The sequence below is a fragment of the Abramis brama genome (assembly GCF_963993115.1).
Source record: "Abramis brama genome assembly, chromosome: 2".
NCBI lineage: Eukaryota > Metazoa > Chordata > Actinopteri > Cypriniformes > Leuciscidae > Abramis > Abramis brama.
In genome coordinates this window covers 1,986,702-1,999,725 of record NC_139964.1, presented here as the reverse complement: position 1 = coordinate 1,999,725, position 13,024 = coordinate 1,986,702, and the positions used below count along the sequence as shown (strand labels likewise).

The 13,024-nt window shown below is 38.0% G+C and overlaps 1 protein-coding gene across 1 annotated transcript in view; it reads right to left on the bottom strand.

Moving 5' to 3' along the window:
• LOC311077458 (NACHT, LRR and PYD domains-containing protein 1 homolog) overlaps positions 1-12,800 on the bottom strand; it is a 160,959-nt gene extending 148,159 nt beyond the window's left edge. Inside the window, exon 1 of the mRNA XM_084105966.1 lies at positions 12,637-12,800. Coding sequence (XP_083962092.1) covers positions 12,637-12,797 — 161 coding nt within the window. The 5' untranslated portion in view covers positions 12,798-12,800. The remainder of the gene's footprint in view (positions 1-12,636) is intronic.
• Between the last annotated feature and the right edge of the window lie 224 nt (positions 12,801-13,024).

The following is a 13,024-nucleotide window of genomic DNA, read 5'->3' as shown; positions in this document are numbered from 1 at the left end:
AACGACAGAGTTGGAGCATGATATTGAGGTAGGCGAGGCTGCTCCTGTTCGTCAGCGTTTTTACAGGGTTCCACTGAATAAACGAGAGGTTTTGGAAAAGGAAGTCCAGTATTTACTGGATAACGGGTTAGCAGAGCCTTCATTTTCCAGCTGCTCCTCGCCATGTCTGTTAGTTAAAAAATCTGATGGTACGTTCCGTTTTTGTACAGATTATAGGAAACTGAATTCTGTTACAAGACCAGACTCCTTTCCTCTGCCGAGAATGGAGGACTGTGTCAATCAGGTCGGTGCTGCAAAATTTGTGACAAAATTAGATTTACTGAAAGGCTATTGGTAGATTCCGCTGACAGAGCGCGCGCGCAAGGTTTCATCATTCATAACACCTAATGGATTATTTTCTTACCGGGTTTTGAGTTTCGGTCTTCGAAACGCTCCGGCGACGTTTCAAAGAATGATGAATAGGATTATCGCGGGACTAAAAGGCGTGACGGTTTATTTGGATGATACGATCGTGGTAAGTGATACATGGTCAGAACACCTTAATCGTTTACGCTTGCTTTTAGTCCGTCTCTCTCAAGCAAATCTTACATTGAATCTGGCTAAGTGCGAGTTTGCAGGAGCGACAGTGACGTATCTTGGTAAGGTAGTGGGGCAAAGACAGGTGCGTCCAGTGAGGGAGAAGGTGAGAGCAATAGATGAATATCCTGTTCCTGTTACTAAGGACCGAGATGTTGATCGGCGTTGCGGCGTATTAATAGAGTTTGGAGTCAGACTTTGCATCATCCTCCCTTTGAACGTGTGTGTGTGTGTGTGTGTGTGTGTGTGTGTGTGTGTTTGTGTGTGTTTGTGTGTGTGTGTTTGTGTGTGTGTGTGTGCATCATCCTCCCTTTTAACGCAAGAGTGTGTGTGTATGTGTGTGTGTGTATTATCCTCCCTTTGAACACAAGAGTGTGTGTGTGTGTGTGTGTGTGTGTGTGTGAGAGGGAGTGCTGGAATAGATCAAGTAATACTGAGTGAATTTGACTATTTCTGTTTTATTCCTCGTCTGCAGGAATATTAATAGAAAAGAAGATCACACTACAGCTAGAAAATTACAGAAAATTAATAGCAAAATACAGTTTAGAGATCGTGTGTGATCAGGAGCTTTAGAGAAATACCAGTAAATCAGTCTTGAGCCCTATTCACAGAGACCTCACAACTCTGAAACTGAAGGAAAAAATAGATTTAGCTCTAAACTAACTAAAATGAAGAATAATGTGTTTATAGTCTCTGCACAGGAGAGACTCTGTGTTGTTTACAAACAAAGGAAAATATGTATTTATTGGTACTGGCCAAAACATGTTGTAAAATATCAGCATATGGAGTATCAGCACAAACCCAATATGGTGCATCTCTAGTGTTTAGTGATGTATGAAGAACAGAGGATTGAACTATTATTCAGTCTGGAGAAATCCTTCACTAAGACACAGTATATTTCACTCACCCGGTTGTGTGTGTGTCACTGTTGTTTCTCTCAGGACGCTGTTTAATGTCACACAGAGACACTGAGGAGTTAGAATAATAAAGTCCAAATCCAGCATAGAGGGGTTCAGTGAATGTGGTGATGAGTGTGTGTAAGTTTGTGAGTGTGTATATGTGTGTGAGTGTGTGTATGTCAGAGACGCTGTAGAAGGACAGAGTGCCGGCCGACACGTCCACATACACTCCTGTTCTCTTAGAGGATGAAGAGACAGGAATATCAGTGCAGTTCTTATTGTGACGGACAATGAATTTGTTATTATAGCAGAGCAGACTCCAGGATTTGTCATTCCATCCAAACACATTCTCTCTCCCTCCTTTCCTGCTGATTCCTTTATATGTCACTGATATAACAGTAACAGGTCCGCTCCATTCAGCCTCCCAGTAACAGCGTCCAGTCAGACTCTCTCCACACAGAACCTGAGGAATACCATCAAATCTCTCTGGATGATCAGGATACGGCTGAAGCTCAGACACACACGTCACTGTCCTGTTCTCATCAGACAGAATGAGTTGAGTGTTTGCTGTGTTTGGATCCAGTGTGAGATCACAGGCATCTGAACACAAGAAGAAAAACATTTCACTAAATGACACAAATCAACAACAAAAATCACTAAATGATTGTGTGTGTAGACCTACATTTGTGTAATCCTGCTCTCATTCTGAACTCTCCACAATGATCCACACTATAAAACACAAACATGATTCATATTCATTTCTAAAGGAAAGACAAGAAACACACACACACACACACACACAATCTGTTCTGTGACTAGAGTTGCCACCCGTCCCATAAAACACTAGATCGTCTCGTATATTTACAGGTAAAATGAAGCATCCCGTAATATAGTTTATAGATTACCCATCAGGTGACAGCGGCAGAAAAGTGATCACTGGTTCAGAATGACTGCTTAAAGCCAGATATGAGGTCACTGAGGTCCAGACCTCACTATTTTTCCAGCTGTATATAATAAATGTGGTGAAATAATTGCATAATATAGTATAACACTACTTTAGTGCAGCACAGATATTGCACACCACCAAGATCTTCTCATCTGAGCTGTGATTGGTCTGTCACTGCTCGTCAATGTCAGAATATTTGAGATGACCAATCAAATCAAAGTAGGCGGGCTTTATGTCCACAGAAGCTGCTGAGCGCCAATTCCAGTTAACGGTCATAAAGTGCGAGTTAAGATCTAAACTACCAGTCAAAAGATTTGGATCGGTATGATTTAATGTTTTTAAAATAAGTCTTTTCTGCTCACCAAGTCTGCATTTATTTGATTAAAAATACCAACAAAAAAAATGGTGAAATATTATTCCAGTGTAAATTAGCTGTTTTCTATGTGAATATATAGTAAAGTGTAATTTATTCCTGTGATCAAAGCTGAATTTTCAGCAACATTACTCCAGTCTTCAGTGTCACATGATCCTTCAGAAATCATTCTAATATGATGATTTAATGCTCAAGAAACATTTATGATTATTAGCAATGTTGAAAACAGTTATTTACATTTTTATTTCAGGATTCTTTGATGGATATAAAGTTCAAAAGAACAGCATTTATGACATGATTTGGGGCTCAGGTCAGGAAGCAGACAGACTGGCTAAACTGACTGTCTGCTAGCTGTCTCATATCACTGAGGTCAGATAAATCCCATCACATAGAGCCTCATTCACCTAGATATCATCATATAGAGACATATAGAGACTGTGTCTGTTCCCCGAATTAGGACATACAAAAAACTCCTAAACCCATTTAAGGGTGAAATTTTTTATTGATGTTCAACAATTAAAAAAAAAATAGATATGATACAGATGAACAAATGATAAAGCTTGGGTTGCTGAATGTTCGATCCTTTACTTCAAAAGCACTTATTGTTAATGATATGATTACAGACTATAATCTAGATGTGCTGTGTTTGACAGAAACCTGGCTAAAACCAAATGATTACATTACTTTAAATTCATCCACCCCGCATGATTACTGTTATAAACATGAGCCTCGTCTGAAAGGCAAAGGGGGAGGTGTTGCTGTAATTTATAGTAATGTCTTCAGAATTACTGATAAGTCTAGTTTCAAATATAATTATTTTAAAGTGTTGGTGCTTAATGTAACACTATCTAATGTAAATGATAAATCGCGTTTGAGATTTGTGCTGGCTACTGTATACAGGCCACCAGGGCACCACACACACTTTATCAAAGAATTTGCTGACTTTCTATCAGAGTTAGTACTGGCTGCAGATAAAGTCCTAATTGTTGGTGATTTTAATATACATGTGGATAACGAAAAAGACGCATTGGGATTGGCATTTAAAGACATTCTGAACTCTATTGGAGTTAGACAACACGTGTCAGGACCTACTCATTGTCAAAATCACACTTTAGAACTAATATTGTCACATGGAATCAATGTTGATGCCGTTGAAATTCTGCAGCAGAGCGAATACATCTCAGATCATCATCTAGTCTCGTGTAAACTTCACTTAGCCAAGGCTGCAAAGCCGACTCGGTGTTACAAGTATGTTAGACCTATCACTTCTGCCACTAAAGATTGCTTTATTAATAATCTTCCTGATCAGTTTCATCATCTCAGCATCCCAGATAGCTTAGAAGAACCCGATATTGTGACAGAAACTTTTAACTCTCTCTTTTCCAGCACTTTAGACACAGTTGCTCCTCTGCGCTTAAAGAAGATTAAAGAAAATAGTCCAACGCCGTGGTACAACGAGCACACTCAGGCCCTTAAGAGAGCAGCCAGAAAAATGGAGCGCAACTGAAAAAAATTATAAAAAACTAGACATTTTTGGAATTTCGTGGACAGAGAGCATGATTGTATACAGAAAGGCCTTAAAAACTGCTTATTTTTCATCACTTTTAGAAGAAACAAACACAACTCTAGCTATTTATTTGGCTAAATTAACAAGAAATAAAGCTTCTACTTCTGAAGTTTCCAAAGAGCACAGAAGTAATGACTTTATGAACTTCTTTACTTACAAGATTGATAATATGAGGGAGAAAATGATAACTATGCAAACGTCTACTACAGTATCGCATCAGGCAGTGCATTGTGTCCCTGAGGAAAAAAATCCATTCATTCATTGCAATAGGAGAGGAAGAATTTACTAAACTCGTTAAATCATCTAAATCAACAACATGTATGTTAGACCATATACCGACAAATCAATTTAAAGAGATGCTTCCAGAGGTCATAGATCCTCTTCTTAATATCATTAAGTTATCTTTTTCACTAGGATATGCACCAAAAACTTTTAAGCTGGCTATGATTAAACAAATGAGTCACAAATGATTTGTTCTTATCATCTGATTGTGGTTGTATCTCGCTATTAGTGTTACTCGATCTTAGTGCTGCATTTGATACCATTGACCACAACATTCTTTTAAATAGACTCGAAAATTATGTTGGCATTAGTGGTTTAGCATTAGCATGGTTTAAATCATACTTATCTGACCATTATCAGTTTGTAGCAGTAAATGAAGAGATGTCTTATCGATCACAAGTTCAGTATGGCGTACCATAAGGCTCAGTACTAGGACCGTTGCTTTTCACTCTGTACATGCTACCCTTGGGAGATATCATTAGGAAGCATGGGATTAGTTTTCACTGTAATGCCGAAGATACCCAGCTCTATATCTCTTTGTGCCCCAATGAAACTTGCCAATTCAAGAAATTAACAGAATGCATAGCTTATATAAAAATTTGGATGACTAGTAATTTACTATTTCTTAACCCTCTGGGGACCACAAACGCGCCCGCGCGTTTTGTTCGTTTTTTTTTTTTAGCAATGAAAATAAACACTAAATGCTCTGTTAATTTTGATCTTTCATTTTCGTGTAATACATCAATCGATCCTGTTCAGTTTCTATTTTTTTTCTGTATACTCACAATAAAAATAAAGTGTTTTGCTTTTTGACAAATAAAGAAAAATTAACATGATGCGATTTCTGCCTTCTCTCTGTCAGTAAACTCCCATTTGAAACGCGTTCGAAAATGATCTATAACTCCGCGAAAATTCAGTCAAACAGGCAAACAGACCCACGGGCATAAAGCTTGAGATCGCATCTTTTAAATGAAGTCATTTATATAAAAAACAAATATTCTCAGCTTCTGTAATCTGTATAAAAAGAGAGCGACTCCTGTCGAGCTCATTACGAGCTAATTCACAGTAATGTGACCACTCCCCGGAGAGCGCGTGCTATTCAAACGCAAATTCTGAGAACTATTTCAGAGCTGTGAAACACCCACATTAGCTGTAAACAAAGCGCGTCGCGACTCCTCGCGAGTGAGACATTATAGCCTACCTTATGGAGAAAAGATTCCTCAGAACAGTGCTGATGAGGAGCAATATCTCCTGAAATGAGGAGCAGATTCCGCTGAGGAGTGAGGTAGGCTGTTTTCTTTTCTCACGTGTGGAATAACGTTATGGAATAACGTTAGTGTAGGCCTATGTAAACCGCAAAAAGATGAATCACATTTCTATAATATGACTCGCCTTTCTGTGAGATGAATGAAGGGGACATATTTGTAAAGACTGTTTAGCCTAAATATGAATCGCGCGTCTGTGTGTGAAAGAATAAACTGCTTTGCTATAGCCTACTGAGATGAGTAAAAATCGACTGGAATATGTTGAAATAAAATGTATTTGTATAAGCAACGTATTAAACTGCAAAAAAAAAACTATATTTGTCAAAAATAAATTCATAGACTAAGATGTTAGATGTTCCAATGTTGGCTATATTCAAACTAATGAATACATATGATAAAATGTAGGCCTATAATCTTTTTTTTTTTTTTTTACAAAGAAAGAGTACACTTGAAATATTGTTGAAATTGTAATTATTGTTGTAATTGTAACATTTATAATAAAATAGCAAAACATATTTACAAGAGAGATGTAAGTGAAATCTTAAATGGTCAATATAAGTCTTCTTCTAAATACATCTTTTGTCCTTGCATTGTGGCTCAGTCAGTGTCACACCTGAATGAATGGCTCATTATGCAGAGTGGGTGGGACATTGTAATCTAAGGTGTAAACTACTCCTCCCCCTCGCATATTGGCTTTCCAAGCAAAACCTGTTTTACACCATTTAAATCAATGTATTTTTTTTTTGTGAACGATAAAGCAAGACTATTTTTACATCATTTTGAAGCTAGAACTCAAAGGGACAACATCCATTAGTCAAAAGTCTTGTGGACACATATTTAATATGTGTTTTGTGGTCTTAATTCAGCAACTTTCATTTTAATTTTTTCCAATAACCACGCATAAACATTATTCTCTTAAAAATACAAACATCTACATACACGTTGCTCGCATATTATGGTAGCCCTGTTTGTGCTATATAGAGTGAATTTACACCTTTGCCATTAACATGTTTATAAATAACTGAAAAAAGCACAAATGTCAAGGCATGTCAGAACATCTCAAGGACCCCAAAAACAGCTTGGTCCCCAGAGGGTTAATTTCTCAGATTTTCTAATGATTGGACCAAAAACCTCTGCACGTACTAACCTAGAAAACTGTCTATCAATTGATGGCTGCTCTGTCAAGTCTTTGTCGTCGGTTAGGAACCTGGGTGTGCTCTTTGATACCAATCTTTAATTTGAAAGTCACGAGTTTAGTATCTGTAAAACTGCATTCTTCTATCTTAAAAATATATCTAAATTACGACATATGCTTTCAATGAAAAATACGGAACAGTTAGTTCATGTGTTCATGGCCTCAAGGCTAGATTATTGTAATGCTCTACTGCGTGGTTGCCCTGCACGCTTAATAAACAAACTACAGCTGGTCCAAAACGCAGCAGCTCGATTTCTTACCAGAACCAGGAAGTATGACCATATTAGCCCTGTTCTGTCAACACTGCATTGGGTCCCTATTAAACATAGTATACATTTTAAAATATTGCTGATTACTTTCAAAGCACTAAATGGTTTAGCTCTGCAGTACTTGAGCGAACTCTTAACACATTACAGTCCATTGCGATCTCAAAATTCCGGCCAGTTGATAATACCTAGAATACCAAAATCGACTGCTGGCGGTAGATCCTTTTCCTATTTAGCACCTAAACTCTGGAACAGTCTTCCTAACATTGTCCGGGAAGCAGACACACTGTCAGTTTAAATCTAGACTAAAACATATCTCTTTAACCTATACATTCCTATTATTCAAATCAGTTAAATGATTATTAGGCTGTATAAATTAGGTCAGCCAGAACCGGGAAAACTTCCTATAACACCCAATGTACTCGTTACATCATAAGAAGAATGGCATCTACGCGAAAGTTAGTCTTTCTGCTTATTCCGAAGTTTACTGTAATCAGCCGGATCCGGGCCGTATCCAGATCAGATGGAGGACCTGTGCCTAGACACGACCACAACGCATCCCTGAAGTGTCAGCAGAGATTGTGCCTACTAGACTCTCCCCGTGAAGGCCTCATTGACGCGACAGCCATTGGCTCTGATCCTCAACAAAACCGTCTCCATACCGGCGTGATGACTCCGATCTTCAACCAGATGGAACTGGGTAATATTCTGATTGTTTCAATCCAATCTGACTTCTGACCTATAATGCTGCCTGAATCATAATCATACACTGTCATCTGAGGTTTTTTTCCAGACACAGGATACAGAAATCTCTCGGCTCAGAGGGACATGAGGGAGGGAAGTACAGTCATTCGAAAATACTACCGGGTTTCTACCGATACAAAGCTTAATGCTAATCGGTGAAGTATCCCTTTAAGCTGGACTGTGACGCTATTTTCTTCTGGAAACAAACTTTGTTGCATTATTTTCCTGTTATCTCTGTAAAGCTGCTTTGAAACGATCTGTATTGTAAAAAGCGCTATTTAAAATAAATGTGACTTGACCGCCACCTACTGGCAGTTTTAGTTTCTTATTTAGAGTATAATTCCATTAAAAAATTTTTTTTTTTTTTTTAAAATCATATTTCCATATTATAAAAAAAAAAACATTAAAGGTATAATTCAATCAAAAATGAAAATTCAGTCATCATTTACATATTACACAATATATGTGTAATAAATTCTATGCTGAATCAAATATGTCTTTCTGAGGCTACTTTTTGTAATGTCTATTTGATGCTTTACACCAGGGGTGTCCAAACTCAGTCCTGGAGGGCCACTGTCCTGCAGAGTTTAGCTCCAACCCCAATTAAACACACCTGAACCAGATAATCAGACCTTGATTATCTGGTTCAGGTGTGTTTAATTGGGGTTGGAGCTAAACTCTGCAGGACAGTGGCCCTCCAGGACTGAGTTTGGACACCCCTGCTTTACACAATGACTTTAAATTATCTTTTGGGGGTAATTTCTCAGCTAGATTTGATGTGCGACTAATTTGCGATTAATTCGTCACATCATGTAATTAATTTGATTAAATATTTTAACTGCTTGACAGCCCTATTCAATATATTGTTAATGAATACATTCTATGATAATTTATATTTCAAGTTTTGACTGTAAATGTCACGTCCATAACGCTGGAATTGCTCTACATCCGAATGAGAGAAACCAATTTGTGGTCAGATCACCGGAGGCAGATCTTAATACCAGGAGTAAACCGGGCCTCTTAGGCCTCGTTTACACTGTCAGTGATGTGACCCAATTCCGATTTCTTGCTCATATGTGACACAGATCGGATGTGTTCTATGACAATGTAAACAGGAAAAAAACGCATGCATTTGGATATTTCGAGATCGGTTTCAGGCCTCGTTCATTTGTGGAAATAAATCAGATATAATTCAAATATGTGCCAATGCGACTATCATGTAAACAGGCAGATCGGATTTTCTGAGGCATTAGGCTACATATCCGCGGTTTAATGATGAGAGAAACCACGACGCGCATCGGCAAAGGGACGGATGGCCCGACGAAACGTCATGTCGTCGTAGGAGAGGAATGTGGACACACGTTGACACAACATATCAAAGGTTGGCTTGTTCATCCTAAAATTTCAGACCCGCTGCTCGTTAAAGCCCGCCACGATCTCATGAAAGTGTGTATCTATAGCACGAATTGTATTTCTTGTGCCATTTACGCCAAAAATAGTTTTTGAGTGCATATGATACGCAGTTTTCGCATGCATATGATATGTACTTTATGGCGTGTAATACACACGCACTCCACACCCCAATCATACCCAAGGTGTTTACAGTGCATATCTGCATGCAGAAACTATTTTTGGCGTATAAATGGCAAGAGAAATAAAATTTGTGGTATAGATACACACTTTCATGAGATCATGTTGTATGTTCCCACCAGTCCTGAGATCTTTCTCGCACACAATAACTGAAGCATATGTGCAGGCTGCAATTATGGCCCTTTTCGTCCTCCTCCGCCTCAAAATCATGGCGATAGATGGCGAACTTCTCGGTCGGTCAAGAAATTGGATATAGACAACAAATCAGAATTGGGCATCAAGACCTGCAGTGTAAATGAGGCTTGCTCGTCCCACATACTTGAGTATCTGCAATGAGCAGTTTGGATCCTTCAGTCTGTCAGAGAGCAGCTTGACTCCTGAATATCCTGGGTGATTGTAGCTCAGATCCAGCTCTCTCAGGTGTGATGGGTTTGAACTCAGAGCTGAAGACACATAACCACAGCCTTCCTTTGTCACCATACAGCCAGACAACCTACAGACACACACAGTCAGATCATCTACAAAAACACACAGACTGCAGACTGTAAATAATCTCTTATATGTTCTTTTTTCAATTTCAGAGGACAAATATCTACATTTATCAAGGCAGAAATGCTTCTTTACAATAAAACAAAAACATATACGTCTGTGAAGGCTAATATCCTTTTCAAACTTTCTTTAGCCCTTTGTGGTTAGAGGAGGAGTCTCTTCCTATACACATGTCCATAAAGCACGCACAGAAATGCGGTCATAACAACAAAAGCCGTCTTTATTGATCACAATCTCCGGTTTACTTTTTAAAACAAAAAATACAAAATAAACATCCAAGAAAATGCTATCAGTGTAAAAAGCGATACCATAGCATTCGATTCATGCGACTGAAGAAACTGTTGCTCTCCACACTCTAACCTGTCTCTGCCAAACAATTCTACTCAATTATTAACACCTGCCCTCACGCACTGTAGTGACGTGTCAAGGAGGAGGAGCCATTAAATTTACTTGACCAGGTTAGTCCAAGTATTAAACATTAAACATAAAATTCCCTTGTACATTTAAATCATAATGTTTTGTAATACATAATAAATAAATCAAATTTAATCTCTACAAGTTCATATTTCTGGTAAATACGGCTCCAACAACGTCAATACAGAGACAGCATTATAACCCATCATGTCTGCCAATGGTCATGGAAATTAAATACTCAAGCTTATTATAGGGATGTCCCGCGTGACGTCACGCCATTTGGAGCAGCCATTTTGACGGTATAGAAAATCCAAGACCGCTGGTCATAATACAGGTCGTCGTGAAATATTCACCAGAGAATGTCTAATATGGCTCTGTATTCACCTATTTTTCTATCATGCCCGAGCGATGCTGTGATACCGATAGCCTGCTAAGCTTGTGTATGCTTTTAATGAAGCTCCGGTGTAGCGTGATGGGAAGTGAATAAGGTAACTTAGCTGTAAATGTCACCGAACTCAATGTCAGGAAGTTTTTCTACACATTTAATGTCTGTAAAAAGAACTTGTGGTGCTTCATAAGGATCTATGATTACTAATTCCTTTATCTTCCTCTTGTATATTTCTTTTTGTGATGACATGACGTGAAGAGTTAGCTGACGGCCGCTGTGCTAATAATAGATAATGGTCAGTGTTCGTCTAAACCAGTGACCGTGACGCTGAAGTGTGTGAGAACAAATGAATAACATCAGTGTGAACCACGAACAATTATTTATTTGAATTAAATATTTAAATTTTAATCATTCTGTGTCATTTTTCAATGTCAATCTTTTCATTATTTACATGTTTATGCCCAAAATGCTATAATATTCAAAGTAGTTGACTGTCATTCTCCTCTACCCTGTGTACATTATTGATTAAATAGCCTAACGTTAGCCTATTTAACATCGTTACTAGGCACGATCGCGAGCATTCATTCAACTATTTTAAAAGACTGGAATAAACACCAGCACACACAAGCAATCTTTATAGTCAATTTAATTAAAAAATGTAAACCCAACAGGTAAGAAATGTCAGAAAGAGAAGAAAAAAAAACTGTTTATGGGAAGACGAGCATATGACTGCTGCAGCTTAGTGGATAAATATATTTAGCCTATTTATTATTCAGAATGCACAGTTGGAAAGAAAATATATGTATAGGAACATTACAGCAGGCTCAAGATAATTAATACAGTGACCAATATATACTATTATATTATTTTAATCAATTCGCAGTCATAAAACATGTGATAATCCGCATTCTCATGTATGTATTTATGTTTCGAATGATTTGTTTGAATGATTTGTAAATGACCAAACCGAAATAAATGAAATGAAATGAAATGTAGGTGCGCTGAAGTATTCCGTCAAAATGGCTGACACGCGGCTAGAGGTCACGTGACTGGGAGATCCCTATACAGGGAGCTATTACTTATAATTATTTTTTTTAAAAAAGACCATTATGCTTCAAAAAAAGTCAGTGTGAATTGGTTTTATATAATCAATAATTTTTTTCCATATTGAACAAATGTATTCTATCTGGGTTCTTAAGGAAAAGGAAATCTTTTCCATCACACATATATATTGTAATATGTCAATCCAATCATCATCTGTAAGTGGCTCTGGTTTTAGCCATTTCTTTGTAATTACTTTTTTACTGGCTGCCAGAAGAATCAGTTTCTTATCGATGTTATTCCACCCATCAAAAGAAATATTAGCCAGATATAAACATTCACAATAACAAGGAATCGTCACCTCAAAAACAGCTTCCAAATTTCCTTCAATCCCTTGCCAAAACTGAGTTAATTTCTGACACTCCCCAGAAATATGATAATGGTTAGATTTCCTTTTCCACATAATCTCCAACAGCTAGCACCTGTCCCGTTGTATCTTTTCTGTGTTGGTGTGGTAAATCTCTTATATATTCTTAAATACCTCAGAATCTGCAGCTTACAGTTTGGCCTCTTCAGGCCTTCAGAAATAATCTTCACTCCTGAATCCTGCAGGTCATTGTTCGTCAGGTCCAGCTCTCTCAGGTGTGATGGGTTTGAACTCAGAGCTGAAGACACATAACCACAGCCTTCCTCTGTCCCCATATAGAGAGACAACCTACAGACATACACAGTCAGACCATCTACAAACACACATCGACATTATGAACGGCAGACTGTAAATTATCTCTCATAGATAATCTTATCTCAGATTAGATTGGAACAATCAGAATAATATCCAGTTCCATCTGACTTCTGACCTATAATGCTGCCTGAATCATAATCATACACTGTTCGTTCACTGGCCCCCCGACTGAGCCTGGTTTCTCCCA